Source organism: Rutilus rutilus (assembly GCF_951802725.1).
Source record: "Rutilus rutilus genome assembly, chromosome: 3".
Lineage (NCBI taxonomy): Eukaryota > Metazoa > Chordata > Actinopteri > Cypriniformes > Leuciscidae > Rutilus > Rutilus rutilus.
In genome coordinates, this window is record NC_140211.1 from 38,361,195 (window position 1) to 38,383,205 (window position 22,011).

The 22,011-nt window shown below is 37.3% G+C and overlaps 1 protein-coding gene across 1 annotated transcript in view; it reads right to left on the reverse strand.

Moving 5' to 3' along the window:
• Window positions 1-22,011, reverse strand: part of stim2b (stromal interaction molecule 2b) — a 51,937-nt gene that overhangs the window by 20,101 nt on the left and 9,825 nt on the right. Inside the window, exons 2-3 of the mRNA XM_084403983.1 lie at window positions 3,470-3,600; window positions 363-474 (exon numbers count right to left, since the gene is read on the reverse strand). Of these exons, the coding sequence (XP_084260109.1) occupies window positions 363-474; window positions 3,470-3,600 (243 nt within the window). The remainder of the gene's footprint in view (window positions 1-362; window positions 475-3,469; window positions 3,601-22,011) is intronic.

The window sequence follows — 22,011 nt, forward strand, 5'->3', positions numbered from 1 at the left end:
ACCTACATCTTTAACTAAGATTAAAGTTTTCAATATTTTTCAAGTGTTACCGTTGTTTTTGCTATAAATTAAAAAAATGCATGAAACTGATTTCTGTTTTATCAACTTTAACATCAACTGAATTCTATATTGATGTGGCAAAGTTGGGACATTATTACATTAAAACAAGTCCTTTCTCATCTTCATTAGTTTGGGACACAACTTGCTCTGTATTTTCAAATTATTCCATGTTTTTGTTATCACACACTGATATTATGGAATAAACAGTAAATTAAAATCTCTACCACTGGACAAATTTTTTTCTGTCACTCAAAGCTTTATCCGCCACCCAGCCCATGTTTTCTCTGTCCATCTCTTTTTACCTTCTGATAGTTTCCAGCTCTTCCACAGCTCCTCCACTGTGATGTGCTGGTCCTCTCGGTGAAGATTACTGTGTTTATTGGTCTGGTGCTGCTTCATGTCCTCTATTATAAACTGCAGAAGAACAAGAAGATAACATGCTCAGACCATAGGAAAATGACTTCTTTTGAATTAGTTCATGCCATATCATGTTTTATTTGGCTTCAGGGTGCAAGCGACTCTATCGGAGGCTTTAAAGGTTCCAAAAAAAATTATTTTAATATCATGCAAATATTTTCAATGCAAAAAAAAAAAGACACAAGAGAAACAACACATGAATCTCATATCCATTGACAATAATTCACTTTTCAGATGCTTTTAACCAAAGCGACTTACAAATAAGGAAAAATCCAAGTGATTAATCATAATGAGCCAACATTTGCAGTGCTAATGTCCAGAAGAATACATAACTGGAGCAGAGTTTTATAGCACAATAAAGCTATTAGAATAAAGCAAACTAGATAAGTGTGAAGCTCTCTGTGGTCAGATCTGTGTAAACTGTGTACCTTTCTGTGGTTCTGCTTATTTGTGTGCTGCACATACATGATGGAAAATGTCCTTATCCCTTAAACTGCAACATCTTTGGTGTTCCTGGTCAAAAATGACCAGCCTACAAAAAAATTGCTTATGAATCTCTTGTTATGCTATATTATCACCTAATATTGGATTCAATCTTTATATCAACTTGTTTTCTTTTAATTAGGACAGGTTTTGTATTTATTTTTGAAACTGATTGATCTGAGCCTCATTGATATGAGAATAAAGTTCATTTCTTTGTGACAAAAAGATTGAATCCAATATTTGGTGATATTATAGCATAACAAGAGACTTATACCCTTGGTTTCACATACAAGGCTTAAACCTAGTCCCAGACTCAAATGTATGTTTGAGCTGTCGAAACTGAAAGCAACTTGCACTGCAACTTGCACAAAGTCCCATTGTTTTGTCTCAAGATGCACACCAGTAATGTTTTTTTTCTTTTTTCTTTCTTTCTAAGACATGTTTATAAAAGGTACTTAAAATGTTCTAATTGAACTCAGGCCTAATCCTGGCTTAATCTAAGCCCTATTTGTGAAACCAGGCCATTAGCTTTTTTTTTACTTTTTTTTTATTAAGTGTAACAAGGTGAAAATTTTGGGAAGTAGTTCTACCCTGTGTGAGCAAAGTCAGAAAGTTTTAGTCCGAGTGATAACATTAACCAACATTTTTGGGAAAAAGAAAATCCTCTCCGGGTCAAAATGACCTGAACACAACATAAGGGTTATGCAAATCAGCGGTTTGATTGTCCTTTCTGTTTATGAATTATGTTGCTATCTTCAAATACTCATAACAAACGAGAGCCAAGACGTCTTTAAAGTCGTGTAGGCTTATTTAGCAACTCTCTCTCTCACACACACTCACTCTCTCTCTTTTACACACACACACACACACAGACACACAGGAATCTGCTGTGTCCTGAAAGAGGACACCAACTTTCAGTCGCTGTAAGGAGAAATTCTTGGGCCTCTTCTTGAAACAGTTCTAGAGCCCAGAAGCACCTGCCATGACCAGAAACAATACTCAGAACGCATGTCACGTCCTCACTTACCTCACATATATATACAAAAATTATCACTTATAATCAAAGACCACTGAACAGACAAAAAAAACAGGAAAGTAAATGATATTTTCACTTTTAATCTTGTGGTCGTGAGCAAACCTGAAGGCAATGGTGAGGGTCACTGGTGAAGTCTGTACATTTTAGTGTGAAAAAACTAGAAGACACAAGTTTACTACCTCTTGTGAAGCATTAGGAGGTTATTATTATTTTAAAAGACAAATAGCAATTTATAACCTGTCATGTTTACTTCCAGTTGCAATAAAATGTAAAAAAGAACTGAACTGAAGGTCCATGTAGTGCAAGGGTTACAGCAGGGCAATGAGACAAATCAAACTGAGAGGTGCATTGTGGGATTTACACTTTTGAGTAGAGTCTGTTATTCCATAGACATAATGATTTGTATACTGTACAAACTGTATATTCTATCCCCTAAACCTAGCCATCACAGAACACTTTCTGCATTTTTACATTTTCAACAAATATCACTTTATAAGCTGTTCTCCTCATGGGGACCAAAAAAATGTCCTCACAAGGACAAGGATTTCAGATATTGCCATCTTGATGGGGTAACGTAAGGTATGCCTGAAGCACACACACACACATACACACACCTCATAACTTCTAACAATGGCTGGGGATATTTGAACTATTCAAAAAGGTTTAATATTCAATTCAATAACATTAGCTAATAGCTAACATTAACAACCAATACTTTATCAGCATTTATTATTCTATGTTGAAGTAAAATGTTAAACTTACTAATACATTTTTAACATTTACAGTTTCAATCATTTAATGTATTATGAACAAACATGCATTAACAACGAATAATAATAGTATACATAAATTAACATTACCTTAGATTAATAAATGCTGTGAAATGTTCATTGTTAGCTCATGATAACATGGTAAATTAAAACGTCCATGAAGTCTTATAATTCCACATAAATATTCATGATTGTGGACTCCTTTTATTGGAAAAGATTTGTTTCCATCTAAACACACTGTTTCTGTGAAACAAAATGGCAATTAGCATGTATGGTCACATAAATCATGTCAAAGTCAAGATTATATTTAACTGGTACAGAATGTGTTGCATGTTTCGATCACGTTTAGGAAGACATGCATGTGACATAAAGCTTTAACATCTCATGAAGCAAATTATGCAAGGATTTTTCATCATGAAAACCAACACACACACACACACACACATAGTAATATAGTAGCCCTATGGGAGAAGTACTCATATGTCAATGGTCTCTTCTTGCAGGCAAGAATCAAAGTCAACTTTGCCCTTTGAGGTCCCTGGTAGGTTTAATCTTTACTAACCTGTTTTTAAGCCCCCTCGACCCCCTCACAAAATGCATGCACACATATAGAAACATGCCCCCTCCCCACTCCAACAAATGCATTATTGTATTAAATGACAGGCACAACACAATTTCCCAGGTCTAAATGACATATGCTCACCTCCACACTCTCATTCACTTCAATTCCTCCATCGTTGTCGTCGTCTAGCTGCTTGTGAATGTGCCGAAGCGCCTCTAAACTGAAGCGGTCGGCTTCGTTCATACACGGAGGGATGACTGTCAAGCATGGGTCTGCAGGAAAAGATACACAATTAACCTTTGTACATTATTAAACTCAGCATTAAACTTCTGCTTTGCTTTTCAACACAATTCATTCCAAGTTTATTGCACACCCAGACAGACGTGGCAATTTTCAAGACTTTCTACTGTTGATTGCTAAATAATAATATTACTCAACAAGTTTTTATCGAACTGTCTGTACGTGTGAGCATGTGCATGTCTGGGCATCTGTAGGGTTCTGTTTACAGTGGTGTGCTTTCACCGGTCTTGACACGCTTATTAGGTTGCAGACTGTTGATATGGCAAATGGTGCTGGTATTCGGTTGGATCACATCATGGCTCTTAATTAAGAGAAGATGTGTGAAAGAAGACGAATCAATCCTGTTTTAACAACCTATTACTGGGAAAGAGCCCTGATTGGATGAAACAGCACACATCACTGAGAAGCCCAAGTATATTTCCCAAGAGACAGACAGATTAAACAGAATTTTGTTTTATATTGTTACTATAATTAAAATATCATCTGAAAAACGGACTTATTATTATTAAGAATCTTTATTCTACAAACTATTGCATCAAGGTTATGTGTACTGTATGGGCCTATATTCAATTTAAATGTATTAAAAAATTTGTTGTAAAAAACTGACTTTATTCTATTCACTATAACAGCAAAGTTATATTTAATGGCCGAAATTCAATTTAAATTCATTTGTAAATTTGTGAAAATGTCAATAACACTTTTCACGATAACATTAAAAAAAAATATTGAACACAAACATTTTGTCCTCAAATTTGTTTTTCTCGAACACTAGGGAGCCATTCATTCCCTTGTGAAAAAGAAGTACACTTTTATTTTTTTTAAAGAGTACTTACTACGGAAATAATATACTTAAAGGAAATTACTAAAGTGCAAACTGAATTTAATGTTTTCTTAAAGGTTTTCACCCAAAAAATGAAGATTATTTCTTACATTAGACAAAAAGATATTTTGAAGAATGTCGGTAACCAAACATCTGATGGACCTTCCATAGTATTGGGAAAAAAATACTATGGAAGTCAATGGGGTTCATCAACTTTTTGGTTACAGACATTCTTCAAAATATATTCTTTTGTGTTCAACAGATGATAGAAATTCATACAGGTGTGGAACAACTTGAGGGTGTGAGTGAACATTTTTGGGTGAACTATCCCTTTAATTGCATGTTATTTACAATTACATGAAATGTATTATAGTCAACATTAAATGCAATTTTAAGACTTAAGTGTTAAGTGTTTTTAACCCACTTAAGTAGGACTTGACAACGTCTTTATATGTAAGGTGACGAAGCAAATTTAACCCTCCTCAATAAAAAACAAAATGCAAAATGCTGCTAAACAAAATTAAACAAAAAAAAAGGTCTTCTCTTAGTATTTGCATTATGCCTTGCATGTGTTCCCCCATCGGATTGCATAATCATATTTGTGTGCCAGATGTCCCTGTCCACCCTCATTTCCATGTGTGGTTTTTTTGCATAGAACTCACTTGTGCTGATGGGTGACATCACAGGAACACTGTGACAACAAGTAATGTCTAACAATTACAAATACTGTTTGTCAAACAGCAGGGTCCAGACTTTGAAAATGTGGGGTTTTGTTTGATTAAAACATGAAAAAGATTGTGGAAAAATGAAAACTGTTATGTTATACTGTAAATGAATGAGACATATTCGTATGTCGAGTGAATTAGTGACATTGAATAGGTGAGTATTTGTACAGACATATTCTTCCTTCCATTCCAAGCACAATATGCTCTTTGGAGGAGTTGTTTTATAATGCAGTTCGAGTGCCGCTGTCATTAAACATTCTGAAATGTGTTTACTTTTCAGAAAAATTGTTAAGTTGGTCGTGTGTAATGACAAATTGTATTCAATTAAAAAAGGATTCAAAATAGGAGCATTTCAAATAGTAGTGTCCTACTTTTGGAGTCCACTGTACGTATCATTAAAAGTTTTTAACAACATGTTTAGATTAGCAAAGAAAACAAAAAAGACTGCTGATGATGTGCAGGTCACTTTTCATTCAAGTGACATCGCTGAACTTACTAACAAACCTCACCTAATACGTACAGGATGTGGCAGGAAGTGACACGGTGAGGGGGAGAATAAATAAAACCATGTAGCAAAAATAGTTCTGAAGAACAAAATGAGTGGAATTAGGACACGCAAAGCTATAAATAGATTTTTGTTTCCAGTTGTCAGGAAGTGGTTTATCTAAATGACAAAGAACAGTACGGGCCTCCATGAGAAATACACATACACAAACCTTTGAAATGACAGAGGCAGGAGGCACAAGTTACAGATAAAAGATAAACCGCCACTTTCTAAAACTTTCTTTCCATGATATAAAGGCAAGAGAAACTAGAGTCCTCAAAAAAATCTTCAAAAGCCACTTTTTGCTTAAGCTACGAATGACATGCCGCAGATCCCCGTCTGATCAATTATTCTTCAGTCTATTTTTAATGGTGAATGAAATCATTTTTCAAATGAAAAATTACACACAAAAAAGTTAGTATATAAATACCCAATCAAGAGCGACAAATGTCTATACATATATATCATAATATATATAGAAATTTATAATGCAGTGTACAGATTTCAAATTCTGGGTCCCTTGGATAGGTCGCAAGACTTTAAAAATAGGTCACTAGAATGAAAATGAATAAGTACATTTCATTTCACTTTATTTAAAAATAATATATAGATGTTTTTACTATTTAATAAAATAATACATTCTAAAATATTTTATTAAATAAATAAATAATTTTCATGCTGCTTACACACTCAAAATTAACAGAAATTTGTACCTAAGGCTACAACTAAGGCTGAGTATAGTTTAAAAAAAAATCGATATCGATACGATACCTTGACTTCGATACAGTTTCCTGAACGATACTTTTTTCGATACCAATTTTATGAAATCCGTTTTGACATGATTACATTACATATTACCTAAAAAAAAAAAACTTTGGTTTAATTTTTTCAGTTTGTTGACTTTTTTTAACAGACTCAAAGACTCACATGGGGGGGCGGAATATATACATTTACATTTAGTCATTTAGCAGACGCTTAATGTATGCCTTGCGCTCAAGCGCACGCATAAAGCTTGCCGCAAAGCACTGGCAAAAGGAGCCTAATGATTATGAATGTGTCGGGGCAAAAAAGCAAGGACACATTAAAATTGTTTATTAATAAACTAGTGTTTTGGCAGTCTCAGTCGAATTGGTTCATTTAAAAGTTAGACATTTCAAGCTCTCTATATGCCTATTTCTCATGTCTGTGTGGCAAGTAGCCTATACGCTGAGTTTTGGTTCATTTGTGACAAGCTCCAATTCTCCTTATAGTTGAAGACGGAGCAACTTTTTCGAGGCAATTCGGTCTCAAACAGTATCGAACTCAACACCCAGCCCTAGGTACAACAGCTTGTCACTGGTGCATTACTCTTAAAGAATATTGTTGTAAAGTTTATCCGGGCCTTCATAGTAGTAACCTTTAACATAGTAGTACATTACTACTCAAAGGTACTAATATGCACCTTTAGAGGAAGATAAGGGACAAATGTAGCCTGGGTTTTTCCCATGCTGCCTTGCGCGCAGCGCGATTTTATTCACGCTGCTAGGCAGCCTGGATTCCATGGACCAGACTTTCGCCTCAGCGAGGGGACCAATCAGAGAACGGGGAGGGAGCAGCAAGACGATGACGACGTCTATGCGACACACCGAAGCAGTTTGTTTATATCTATGGATCCAACATGGCAGCAGACGCGAAGTTACCTTTCGATGCAGCCTTAGATAGTGTTCTTAGTAGTTTAGAACACAAGTTTAGAACATCTTCTTCAGCGTCGAATTTCTGTCACTCTACATACGTCATCTGGTATAATTGAAACGATTGGCTATGAGCTACGTACAGGCGCATTTGATAGACATTCGTAGCGCCCAATAAACGGCTCTGGGCAATTCGTAAACCACGCCTCAAATACGAGAAAATGAACATGTGGTTCCCAGACCACGTCTCAATGAGACTAGGTCTAACGTTAGCCAGGCTAGGACAAATGTGTCTCTCTAAGTGTACTACCGCCGTGACAATCTGTACCCTAAAGCAGGGCAGGACCACTCTGGCCCTCAAGATCCATTTTCCTGCAGAGTTTTGCTGCGACCCTAATCAAACACACCTGAACAAGCTAATCAAGTTCTTCAGGATTACTAAAAAACGACAGGTAGATGAGTTTGATCAGGGTTGGAACTAAATGGTTCTCAAGGGCCAGAGTTGCCCAGCCCTGCCCTAAAGGTAAAATGTTTGCATATTTTTTTCAGACTGTGTATGCATCTCTCTAGATAATGATAGGGCTAAATGTAAAATAAATTTGCGTTCAGTTCAGAACGCAATCACACAACCAAGTTATGCTGCCCTTTTAATCTAACTGGTAATTACAGAATTGCAAGAGAGAAAGCAACGTGTAAAGTAAATGCATACTGTGAGAGATCTGATATGTGCTTGGGACACTCGGATTACTGTTGGATGTCTCGCTTGAACAGAAGCAGGCACACTGCTGAAACATAGCTTCTCACTTCCATCGGCTTTCAGAGGAAGTATGTCGGGATAGAAACAATGTGCGTAGAATTAAATGTGATATGAGTTTCTGAATGTGGAATCTGAAAGGAAGCTGACAGGCTGACAGAAAGTGAGACAATCTCTTTCTGTCCAACACACACACTGGGCCTCTCTAGAGACCGTAAGCTGAGAGGGTGAGAAGTCCAGTCAAACAAGAAATGCAATGAAATGCGTCTTTCAGTATATATCACCTTGCTGCTAACATTACCTCAAAGAAAGAGAGAAAAACTCTGAGAGAAACAGGAATGTCTCATGTGTCTTTCCCAGAAAACTCTGCTCCGAGATGCTGTCATGGAACGGGAATAGTAGCCTAAACAGTTCTGGATCAGGGATCTCTGTTAGTTTTGGATCTCCATTGTTTTCTCATGCTTCTAATATCACAACATGCCGACATACTAGGTAAAACAATCGTGTTGCTTTTGCAGTTTCATTACTTTATATTTACTGTAAAAGTTACATAACCAAATTCAGCAATCCACATTGACCGCACAAGATAACATATTTAAACAAAATGAATTAAACAAACTAAAAAAATTACATTAATACAGTGCAATGTATTATTGCAATATAAATATACATTGCAATATTAAAGTTCTGATTACAGAAAAGATTACTGATATTTTCTTCCATATTGTAATGTGGAATGAAATGTATTATTTAAAAAAAAATGTAGGGCATGGAATTGGTTTTATCCATCGTTGATGATTAGATGGAGGCAAATCTTAAACTGCACAACAAAAAAAGACAAAATTCCCTGTTATACACACAGATCTTGACCTCATTTTATTTTTCTGCATTTCCAAGCTTCCGTTTTAAAATAGCAAGATCACCAAAATCACAATACCAGTATAAAAACAGAAGGACACTTTTCTATACATGGGTGTGAAAACTACATTCACCAAATCTATTAAATCCCCTTTGCTCCTGTCTTTCTGAACCTCCATACAAAGGCATATTATTCCTCCACGGACGGGGCACCTATAATCCTCTGCTTATGACATTGCATAAGTGTGTTAAAATATTTTTTTTCACCCCTCAAAATCTGACAAGGCTCACAATCCAGGAGTTCAGACTTCCAGAAAAGGAGACAGAGCTTGTGCGCCATTACAGTGGGAATGTGCGGATTGAAGGTGAAACCCGAAGACCTGAGTGACTAACCACCAAAGCAGAGAGACCGTTTTAATTAGAGCAGATACTTATCTGTGATTGTATAAGCAACACTGAAGAGTGAAGATCAGTGTTTGCATTAAGAGGAAAGAGAGAAGTGCACATTCATGAGAGGAAGAAGAACCACACATCATCCGTTTGTGTTTGCAGATGATGTGTAGAGATATTAGTCACACAGGACTTAAACATAAAGACAGGACATCCAGTGATGAACTGCCTGAGGGAACTTCTCTTTTAAGATCAGTCAGTCAGAGGGGAGGGGGTCCACCCACGTACCTTCATGACCTAATGGCAAATGCAGAAGTCTGAACTGACAGTCAAAAAGTCAAAGGGGTCATAGCAAGTCGACTAAGACCTGTAGACCATTGCTAGATTTTTAAAGGTTTTTGTTTGCCCCACCACTAAATATTATAGGCTATATTTTACTTTTAGTAATGAATTTTGTTATGCACCAGAAATGCTTTCTTTACATGAATAAAGTAATAAAAAAGTACTGTGTTACAGTAACAACTGGAAATGATGCAAAACATTGCTGGTTGTTCATTAATTTTCAACCCACTCTAACTGATGATTTCAAGATTATCTCAAGTTTTTCCATCTACAGTATGTTGGCTAGCAACATAATACTAATGTAGTGACATTTAAATAAATACAATCTGCAACAATAATATTCAGTCTCTAAAAAAAAGACATAAAAACGTATTTACCCTATTCTTACTGTTGAGTTCTGTATGAGTTTAAAATACTGCATTCAGGTGGACAAAATGAAGTCACATGACCTGATGAGTGTTTGGTAAAGTATGTTACAGATGTGTGAGCCGCTGGTTTAGGTGTAAGAGGAAACCTGTAAAGTCAGGACAGTAATGTCTAGGCTTAAACCTAGTCCCAGACTAAAAGGCATGTTTGAGCTGTCGAAACGGAAAGCAACTTGCACTGACATATCTTGTCAGTCCCATTGTTTTGTCTCAAAATGCACACCATTTTTTTTTAAGGCACGTTTGTAAAAGCTACTTAAATGTCCTAATTAAACTAAGGCCTACTCCAGGCTTAATCTAAGCCCTGTCTGTGAAACCAGGCCTAAATATACTGCCCGGTGGTCTTATACTAAAAAATGGGGGCAATCAAGTAATACTGTAGATACAAAACATACTTTGAATAGTTGTCTAAATATAAAAACACATGCCTGGTTAACATTTGTATACACTAAAAGCATTTGGTTATGGTGATATTTGCATTTATGTTGACCTAAGAAACAGCTCTAGTCAAACAGTTCTCTATTAGTCTGACTTTTCTCGAAATAGCATAATCATTGTTGATTTCAGTAACATCATGAATATTGTGAGTAGGCTACCCTCTCGAGTTCCTGTTTGAGAACTGTGACTTCCTGTTTGTTTGGAACCACTTCCTGCAAACTCTCCTACAGATTCTCTAAAATGCCACCAACACAAATATGACTTCAGCAGTTATACAGGGAAATACGTCACCTATGGTACAATATGAGCTATAAACACAATCAGACCGTACAAAATCTGCCTACAGTTTCACTCCTTTTTGATTTCTATTTTAGCTTTACAAAAGGCTTAAGTCCAGGAATTTCTTGTCAATTTTCCCACAAGAGCATCTGGGCTTAATTTGTCCAATTGTTGAAGAAATTCTGCCACTTATTCAATGACTTCAATAGCGGTCTGATGGCAAGTCGACATAAAATTTCATGAGATTGAGAGGGTACAGATGGTGCAATAGCATCACAAGTAGCTGAAACATTACATTTCAATGTGAATGTGGCAGACTGCAGATTAAGGGTGTGTTCACACCTGTAGTTCGGTTGGCTTGGTACGTTTGGTCTGAAAAAAAAAAAAAACGCTTAGCGTTCACACTGGTATTTCAACACTGAACTTAAAGGCATAGGGATACGTCCACAACCTGATTGGTCGGCTTTTTATTATGTATATTTTGCGACGGAACATCCAAAACAATGCTGTGTGCTGGGATAAATGCGCTCGTTGTATGTGCGTAGCCTACATATGATGCTATTTTGACCAGCTGAGAACTCGTGAAGAGCTTATGAAGGAGTCAAAACAGCAGCAGGAATCCCTCTGTCACACACACATATGAAGATGTGCTGCAAGGAGACGTGGTTCTGATGCCTATACCAAACTGTGATGGGCAACATCGTGACTATAATGAGAAAAAACAGGTATGCTTCAGCATTATGTCCTTTTAGGGTCACATCTTGTGACATTATGACCCATTTTTGGTTCGCTTACATGTCTTTGGTCAGTGTTGTGTTCATATTTCATTTGAACCGCACCAGAGTTCATTTGGAAGCGGACCGATACCCATATTTTCAGCGGCCTCAGTCCTCTTGTTCGGTGCGCACCAGTGCACGGATGGCAGCATTCACGCTTATTCAAATGACCTGCACTAACAGAGCAATCGCACCAGAGTTCGTTTAAATCGAACCAAACATGCCAAGTGTGAACTTGTGAACTAACTCCCCTTTCACACCCTTTCTCCCTTTTCCCCTTTGTTGATCCCAGAAAATTACCATAGATATGCTAGAGTGTCTTCTGTGTGAATGTACACACACCCCGGGATTGATCCCGGGATGGGGACCTAGTAACATTGCTGGGACCAGTCCCAGAATGCACCCTGTGTGAACAAAAGGAAGGACCAATGCCGTAAGGGGTGTGCCGTAGTGATGATGCATGTATTGTCACAATGACGTAGTACTCGTGCGACTCTTTGACCAGGGTTTTTAAATGCAGGTCAGCGTTCACGTTGCACATTAACAACGAAGAAAGTTTGTGTACTTCAAGGGACAAAGGAATTAAGGATGAAAGTTTGCACATCAGCATCTAATGCCGGATCAGCTGCCATGTTGTTCAAAGCAATGCAAACTCTTCCGCTGTTTTACCTCAACACTAACGTTTGCGACACGACACGTACATTACAAGTCACATCCTGATGTCACGTGTCTTCACGGGATCTTTGCGGGATGTGTGTGAACGCATGCACAGATTCCAGAAAATCACTGGTAGTGTGAATTAACCAAAATTAAACGATCCCAGGACAAATGTGCGTTTTCCGGAATCTCTGTGTGACCTGCAGTATAGTGTCTATATCTTATATGGATGTAATATGCGGCATCCAGCATGATAGTGCATTTGAGCATAATGGTAGATTTAATTTGATGACAAAACTCCACTATAACACAGTATTTCATCATTATGACAGCACACACCTCGCTCACTGTCCAAAGAGATGACATCAGAGCATGATGGATTTAACCTCTGACCACATCTTAGGCACCAGTGGAATAATTAAGCCTTCAGTCTATCCACAATCAATTAGCCGAACAGAGTTATAGCGGAAGTGCAGCACATGGCAACACAGATACAGAATGTGTAACTCTAGCGGTTTGTGAAGCCGGATAAGCGGCCCATGAGAACGCACCTGTTTTGGGGAGGGGGAGGGGGGGGGGGGGGGGGTGCAGAGCTGGATTACCACTAACCTCAAAGCATACGCTGACTCATCTAGCACTTCAGCCCACTTTACCCACAGTGGAGAGTAAAATCTCAATAAAAGGTGGCTTGATTTAGCGTTTCCCACTGACCACTGCTTTAAAAATATATAGTTGAATATATGTATGTGTGTCTATACACTACCGTTTAAAAGTCTGTAAAATGCTTTTGAAGCATTAAACATTGAAACATTTTAAAGTCTCTTATGTTCACCAATGCTGTACAGTAAAGTAAAAACAGATAAATTGTGAAATAATTGTTTTCTATTTGAATATATTATTTTTAAATGTGATGGCAAAGCTGAATTTTCAGCGATCATTACATTACAGTCTTCAGTGTCACATGATCCTTCAGAAATCATTCTGATAAGATAATTTGGTGCTCAAGAAACATTTATTATTATCAACATTTACAGTTTTGATGCTTATTTTTGTGGAAACGGTGATCCACTTTTTCAAGATGCTCTGATGAATACAAGGTTCAAAAGAGCAGCATTTATTTCAAATAGAAATAAAAAAAAACTGTATGGTGGCGATACTTGCTGAAAAGCTGTGAGAGAAGAAAATATTGTGTATTATCAGCTGATATTACACTAGTGCCACTCCTGAAATACTCACGGTAAAAGCATAAGAAAACATTTTGAGGAATACTGGGTCTGATAAAAAAGAAAGTGATGTCTCTGTCACATACTGTAAGTGTTGAGAGCCAGTCACTGAAGTTAGAGATAAAGGAACTGAGAGCGTGCCAATGTGACATACATTTTTCTCGATTGCTTTCTATGGTTAATGAGCAGGTTGTTTGTTTAGTGACGGAGAAGTGACAGGTTTTTTTTTTTTTTTTTAGAACACACCCTTTGTAAGCATTCTGTATCTTTCTGTGTTGGTCTTGTTTGCAGAGACGAGATGTACAGTAAGACCCACAGAGCAACAGTCTCTCTCTCTCTCACTCTCACTCTCTATGACCCTGAAGAAAAAGGAAAGTCCCTGAAATGAGAGGCTGCACCTATTCCTTTCATCCGAAACATCCCTTCATCTCAAATGTTACCAGCACCACTTCAAGCTTTAATAATACATATATGAAAACATGTTTCTAAAAAAACAAATAAATAAGTCAGCAGTTTTGGACATAAAAGCATAGGCATGCACTGTAAAAAACTAAAGTTTATTTATTATAAGTAAATAAACCAAAGATTATACAAGAACATATTAATTCAGTCTTTCTAATTCAAAATTGTATTTCATTCAATGCTCTGTTTGCCATTTTTTTGTAACTGTTTATAAAATCTACTAGCAAAATAGTGAAAATTATTCCAACACCATTTTTTTTTTTTTTCTCAGTGTAACTGTGTAAAATGTCTCTCATGCACCTTGAAAGTCTAACACCATGGCATTCTGTTGTGATAGACGTGAGCAGTGGCCAGTTTTCCATCCAGTCTTCCAATGAATACACACAACTATACTCTCTCTTGGCTTTTTGTGATGCCTGACACTTATATTATTAATAAAGCAACCAATGTAAATAAACCTGATACAGATGTTTGAACAGTTCTGTTTCACTCGCAAAATGACAGTGACAGTGGACATTTGAGAGATTCTGATGCCGGCAGCTATAAATACAGAAAAGAATGAACAGAGACTAATGTAACATGAGCTTTACAAAAGGAGAAATTACATCAAGCAGCTCACTGAAACTATATAAGAAAATATCTGCTTTTATGGACAGCATGCATTCTGTGTGAATGTGAGAGTGTGTAAACGAGTGTGTGTGTGTGTGTGTGTGTGTGTAAAGAGATCATGGGCATATAAACTAGGGACCACAGGTGGACTATAAAGTGTCTTTATCATCCTCTGTAGTGGGTCTTAGCACCTTCATGTCATTCCCTTTTTAGCATCATGCCAGCGGATGTCACAGCTGAGGGCTCCACGATGTGATACCTGTGTTATATTGTTCTAAATATATCACAACCCCAAATCATCAGGGTTACAAGCCATTCAAAAATGAACTGAGAATTCTACTGAAACTGCAAATCCATTCATGAATTTGAATTGAGTTATCAAACAGGATGCGAAATTAGAATTAGAATTTTAAAGTGGAATTAAAATAAAAGGATATTCAAAGGATATTTATTTTTTCAATATGAATTGCGATATAGGCTACATATAACATTCAGGTATTACACACAAGTTAAAGGTGCTGTACGTAAGTATTTTGACTGTACTAAAGCACAAAAATACTGTAATTATAAAAAAAAAAAACCATAAGATTTACATCTTTTCACACCTCTTTCCTCAAGTACTTGTTTCCCCGAAAAACTATGATTACTGTGTGGAATCTCATGAACCGCCAAGTTGTCAAATTTTAAACTTTGAGTTTTGCCCAAACCTGTAAGTCATTCATTTGTTCAGTATGTTTGCATTATACTGTAGAAACTCTGACTGAGACATAGTAGAATCAATGAGAAAGTGCAAACAAAATCCATAAAGAGATGGCTAGGCATTGAGCCAAATAAACATAAATAAACATACTTCAGACAGGAGGAAGTATGCATTGTGTTTATTTTTCTTACCACCTGTACGTTTTTAATTTTTTGAGTCATTTCACTAGAGTGTATTTACACCAGTATCCTGAAATGCACCCATCACATTGTAAAAGCAGCTAGTCAGACCAGGCTAGAAATGACAAGAAAACCTCACAGCCACATGCAGCGTATCACAAAGAACTCCTTCAGTTCCTCTGAGAATGGCACAAAACAAGCTGCACAGTCCAGCTCAATACAGTGACCTACATTCCCATTGGGGACGATTTTCTGCATGATCTGAGATACCAGTTGGACGATGCAAGGCTTCAGAGAATAGTTTCAGTTAAATTAAAACATTACTCTTGCCATTTTATTCGTAAAAGAGGCCACTCTGGCCTTAGATAAGCACAACAGTGTCTGGGGTCTCATCATGACACATGAGAATATGTGCAATTACAGTATGTGGATCTTAACTGCTTTATTCACAAGGATCCTAACAGACTGAAGATCTGGAGATTTTATTATTCATGTTTGCAAACGAAAATATTACCATTGCTGATTTGAATTATTATTTAAACAGACCCCTTACTCTAAGTATTAAACTTAGACAACTTATCTTGCAGCTTAAATTACACCTCTAGTGCAGTTCGTTTAGTAGGAATGTTACTATGTTTCTTGATCAGGCTTACGAATATCGTATACTGCCTGATAGACAATATAACAGAACAAATTAAATAGACTTACACTGTTATACTTATGGACAAGAATATTATAGAGTACCCGCATAAAAACCTTATTTTCAATTGAATCAGTGTTAGCCTGGAGCACATACTTCATAGAAGTATGTGTTTGTGACTGTGAGTTCTAATGTAAACCCTCAGGAATTGAATTATTTTCCCCAAGAGAAATAGTGTCTGTCATACTGTTGTGATGACGGTAGATATCAGACATGCAGGATATTCTCAAACTGTTACAGAGTAACCAAAGGAATTGATGGCATCTAGTGTTCCATCTGAGCAGACGTGTGTGAATGTGTTCCACTAGATTTAATCGGAAAGCATGATCAGGCCCTTAAAAAAAACTGTCAGGGCAGTCTAGGTTATGACGTCTAGTTCTAGCACCCAAGTTTGGACAGCGATCAGTTGTCATTTGATAATATTAAACTTGAAAAATGTGAATATATAATAGCAGCCTCATGTTATTTCAAACCTGTATGGATTTCTTTCTTCAGCGGAACCCAAAAAAAGAAGACCGACCGCTAAACCCGTACACAACTAGAAATCGGAAATCGCTGCTATCACCAACGAGAGCATGTGAGTGGAGCGGAAATATTTCCTCCCGAGCGGAGAGCGCCTTTCTGAAGATTCGCCTCTGCTTGCTCAGTCCATTCAACGCCGCTCGCTCATCCAAGAATGCTCTTTGTGATTTGCTGGTTCAAGAATTTGTGAAATAAGCATTAGGTCTAAGGTTATGGAGTTTAAATATTGTTTTAATCAAGTTCGATCAACCTAATACATAGCCTAAATTATGGAGGCCAAGAGTTTAACATGCTGCAACTGAACAAAACACCAGCAAATTAAGAAAACATCTTCATCAGTTTGACAACATGCTCTGCAAATACTCACAATGCAACCAAATACAGAAACGCGCTGCAAATCCTTATTAGAATGGTTTAATTGGATAATAGACATTGGTTAATAAAGTGAGATTAAATGCATAAAGTAATGTTTCATCTCATGGGGTTGATCCTCTAATAAATGTTCATAAATAAATAAATATTCATGTAATTTAAAATGTAATTATTGCTGGTTTGTGTAACATTCTGAGATAACATTTCAGTTTTTATTCATGTTGAGGAATACTGAATCTGTTTTTGTGCAAGTGAGATGAGTAAATGCATGCTTACATTTAGTCTAAGACTACAATAACCATCATGTTTACACAGCGCACACAACCTCTGTACCTTACTCCCAATTTCTCTCAACATTGGGAGAGAAGAGGTGTCAGTCAATAAATGGGAAAACCAAGTAACTTGTGTTACTTATTTAAAAGTAACCCATATATTTTGTTGTAAATTTAGTGTTACTTTTACGTGTGATTACGTCTGATTACGTAACTCACGGTATGTGTTAGTTACCCCACAACACTATAGGTTACATACCTGTCAACATTTGGATACCAAAATACGGGAGATCTAAAGGGGGGGTGGGGTGGGGTGAAGGGTTGTGGGGGCTAAATACACATTAATTGCGCATAACATAAATAAATACATAATCTCTGTATTACATACATAATACATTACATAGTCTCCAATGCCATCTCTCTCATATCCGTCCATCCTCTGGATGCTGCTGTTCTCGATTTTTTTTTTTCCAAACTACTTCAGCGGACCTTTAAGTAACCGGGGTTAAGTAACCTTAACCAATGAAATTAGCTGCAGGGCGGGATTTCTGCTTAACTGGTTTGCGCCCAGTGGGATTTTTTCCCAGTGGGAGAATCCCGGGAAAAACAGGAGGGTTGACAGGTATGATAGGTTAGGTTGTAGGTTAGGGTAAGGGGTTAGTATTTGTTTCAGCATTGGGAAGGCAATCAGGGTTTGGGGGGGGCATAAAATGTTGCAAAAAAACAGAACTATAACATACCAGCTCTGATCCACCTCAGCCCTGCATATTGAAGGTGCTCTGATGCTGCTTCCAGAGCCTTAATAGCTCTGTTTGTTTTGAGACAATGTCTATGGAAAACAACTGCTCTGGCACAGAGTTCCTTTTAATAAGACCAGATAAAGAGATTAACAGACAAATGAATGGAAATGTAAAGGGACAACAGTGTTGCAACACAACAGCGGTGCTGCTGCTATTACTGAGAGACTACTACTTTGCGATGGACACAAATGCTTATGATGCCCTTTAGATGCAGTTTTTGTGCAGATAACACTATTTAGAGAATGATAAACATTATATAACATGTAGCCTAGTACACACAGACTGACACCATCTAAGCATTCATTCTGTTGCTGTTCTCCAGGCAAGAGACAAGAGTACACTTGTAAGCCTATAACTTTTGGTATTACATTGATGTCAATCCCACTAAAAGACAAAAGACAAGAATGTTGCATTACAAGTCTGTGTCTACAATTGAATGGCTGACGTGACACAGCCAGCATGTGAAAGGCTGCTTTCACATCATTGCTTACTTCCTACTTCAGACTTATGTAATGATAATACCTCTTGTCTAGAGAGAAAGACACAAAACAAAGATCATCTGACACATTTTTAAGACTACATTAAATTACAATTCCCAGACTCATGCTTCCAGGACAGAGTGTCCCTCAGAGAGGCAATTTGTTTGTTGAGAAGCTAAACAGTCTAAATACACAAAGGCATTTAATGTGAGAACGGCCACGTTCACAGGAATATCACTAAGGGGATTTCATCTGCCAACTCAACAAACATTCAACAACAGTCGATTTCCAAGGACCTCCTGAGAGATTTATGTTAGTTGTATGATAGTGTCAGCCTCAGACGCCATGCTTTTACAGACCGTTGGCCGAACGTCTGATGCATATGGAACACAAAATTGGAAACACTTCAGAAGTTACAAAGTCTTCATCTAATTGGCTAAATTCTACAGGATTTCCGGGAGATCTGCGAGTTGCGTTCTTTAACGGCCCGCCTGGAAACAAAGCCGCCGTGACGCCAAATCCCCTCATGGAAGAAGAAAGCCGTCGCGTTTACTGTGACAATGAGCACTTACAAGGATCAACTAAACCCTGCATTTCAAAAGTATGTGAAGTTTGCAGCTCCATTTGCAAAACGTTCTTGAATAAATAATTTATTAGATGCACGCAGGTCTGTTATTACATTTTCACCCTCCCAAGCATGACGCAGAACAAAACGAACTATGATTGGTTGCATCACATGTCAGTCAAATGTCCTCTTGGGCGGTTGTATGAGGAACTGCGACTGCTAAATGTGGTAAATGTGAGAACTGTTTTCAGTCTCTTAAAGGGGTGGTATAATGCCCTTTTCACAAGATGTAAAATGAGCAAAAATGCACCGTTTTTGTGTCTGTCCTTTTAAATGCAAATGAGCTGCTGCTCCCGGCACAGGGGGCGGAGCTAAAACAGCTCGTTCTTAGCAGCTTATGGCTCGTTTCCACTGAGCGGTACGGTACGGTACAGCTAGCGTTTCCACTGCCAACAGTAGTAGTGGTGTAGCCTATGCCGGAAAGAAGCGATCAACGTCATTTTCGCGCGAAGAAGAAAGCAACATAAACAACATTGGATGACATGCAGCAGATCTTGTTCTTGCTTCTCGGCGTGTTTGTCACAAGAAGCCAAGCGCCGACATTAGGCGTTTCTCAATAGCAAGTACGCAAAGTTCGGACTTGCCAAGTCCGACTCAGGAGAATGACTCCCGAGGACGCGAGTCCGGTAATTCTGCGTCACTCAGCTCGCTCTGTTACTCCGGTTATCTCAGTCTGTATGTATATTTTAGGCAACAATAAAACGAAATATGTTATAAAATACCACACTGCCTCTTTTCGTTTTCATTTAAAGAAATCCACACAAATGTGGTTAAGGCAACGCGTATTGATTATATTCACTGCATGTATAACGTTAGCCTATTTATAACAAAACGAAATATAAAACACAACCCTACCTCTTTTCGTTTAAATATAATATAAAAATATTAAACATTTTAATTTGGTCCAGGCAATGTGCATTTGTACTAAACAACAGATGTTGCAGTAAACAACATTACAGTGATCATCTTCATTCTTCACTGTAATAAAATTAAAAATGACAAAACTCAACCCAGTCTCTTTTTGTTAAATTTCAGTTTTATCAATATCAGCCATTATAAAAGTATAAGTAAAAGGTACAAGAAGCAAAACAATAAGAAATAAACCAAACAATTCAGTCAAACATACAAAGTCAGCGCTCTAGTGTAACCTTACAACGGTAAAGTTAAATAGCTTAATATAAAGTTATGAAACTTCACTCAGCCCTCAGCTAAAACGATTGGCCAGGGAACAAATTATAGATTCACGAGACCAAATATCGCCCGTTAGATATAGACAAGACGAATTATATCTCATGTTTAACCACTACTGAGACGTCAGCGGCAAACGTCAGAATGACTAGCCGAGGACAGGCTGTTCCAGGTGGGGTACATGAGCGTAGAGCGCCCGGTGATCGCCTGGATCAAATTTTCATAAATCTTTATAAATAAACCACAGATTTGAGCTTTAAACAACTACATTCTCGCCTGAAAAACTCTTAAAACTACATTTCGTGACACAAAAACAGTAGTACCGTATTATATTTCAACTGCATATTTAAAAAATGGTGCTTCTCATGTTGTCATTCCACTTGTAGCACGTGCAAGTGACGATACTCTATCAACCAATCAACGTTCTGCAGTGAGTCTAGCTCCACCCTTTAGTACTGTACCACTGTGCTAGGTACCCCAACGGAAGGGTACCTAAAACGTGGTACGGTACGGTTCAGCATTTTGGTACCATTCACAACTTTTGACAGTGGAAACGGAAATAATTGCGTACCGTACCATACTGTACCGTACCGTACCGCTCAGTGGAAACAAGCTATTAGATTACCTCACACAGACATGCACTTAAAATTTCAAAAACTTGTAGCCTTTTATGTTCAAACCGAAGTAAAGACAAAGATGGAGAGACTCAAGTGACAACATGTAGACAACATTTCTGAATGGTTAGTTGATGAATTTATGTAGCTTATGTGTAGTTATCTTCTGGTCACTGATTAGCATATTCTGTCTTGATCATCTATGAATCGTGCTCCGGGGGTGGGGTTTATGTAAATTGTAGGGTTGGTGATGTCACTAACCCGGGAGGAATGTCCTGTAGTCCCTACCAGCCGTTTGTTGTAGTCCTTACAGTCCCAAAAATATTTCTTTAAAAGCAAATATCTCCTTTGCTTTGAACTTTGAGCATCGTAACTTTGCAGACGTTGTTTATGCTCAAACAGCAACATTACACACTAACTTTAGAAAAGTGAAATCACAATCAATCACCCCTTTTAAAATAATAAGTTATGAAAAAAAAAATCCTTGTCTGATTTAGCATTTTAATTTATTTATTTATTTTTCGTTCATGGCGAGAGCCAAATAAAAATAAATAAAATGTTAAAAATAATTTAATGCCATATTTTTTTTTACTTGGTTAAAAACCTTTTCAACGGTATCAACAGAATATTACAGAAGTATTAAAGTCAAAATATGTTGAATGGACAGTGTATTCTGACAAGATGAACACTTTGGTGAATTTTCTCCTGATAATAAAAAATTATTTGTGAGTCTCGAGTTTACTATCCGACATCATGTGTAAATGACTTGATCCCAGCGATTATTAAAATGGATTCTTTTTTCTTTTTTTTAAATCAAGATTTAATGTAGTTTGTTGTTTATTAAGCACTGATCCCATTCCAATTGCCATTTATTTTTGGTGTATGCATTCAATGTTGGTCTCAGATCTGTGAAAGGTATAGTGCATTTTACTGGTTCTGTAGATAATGCTTATTTGGCAG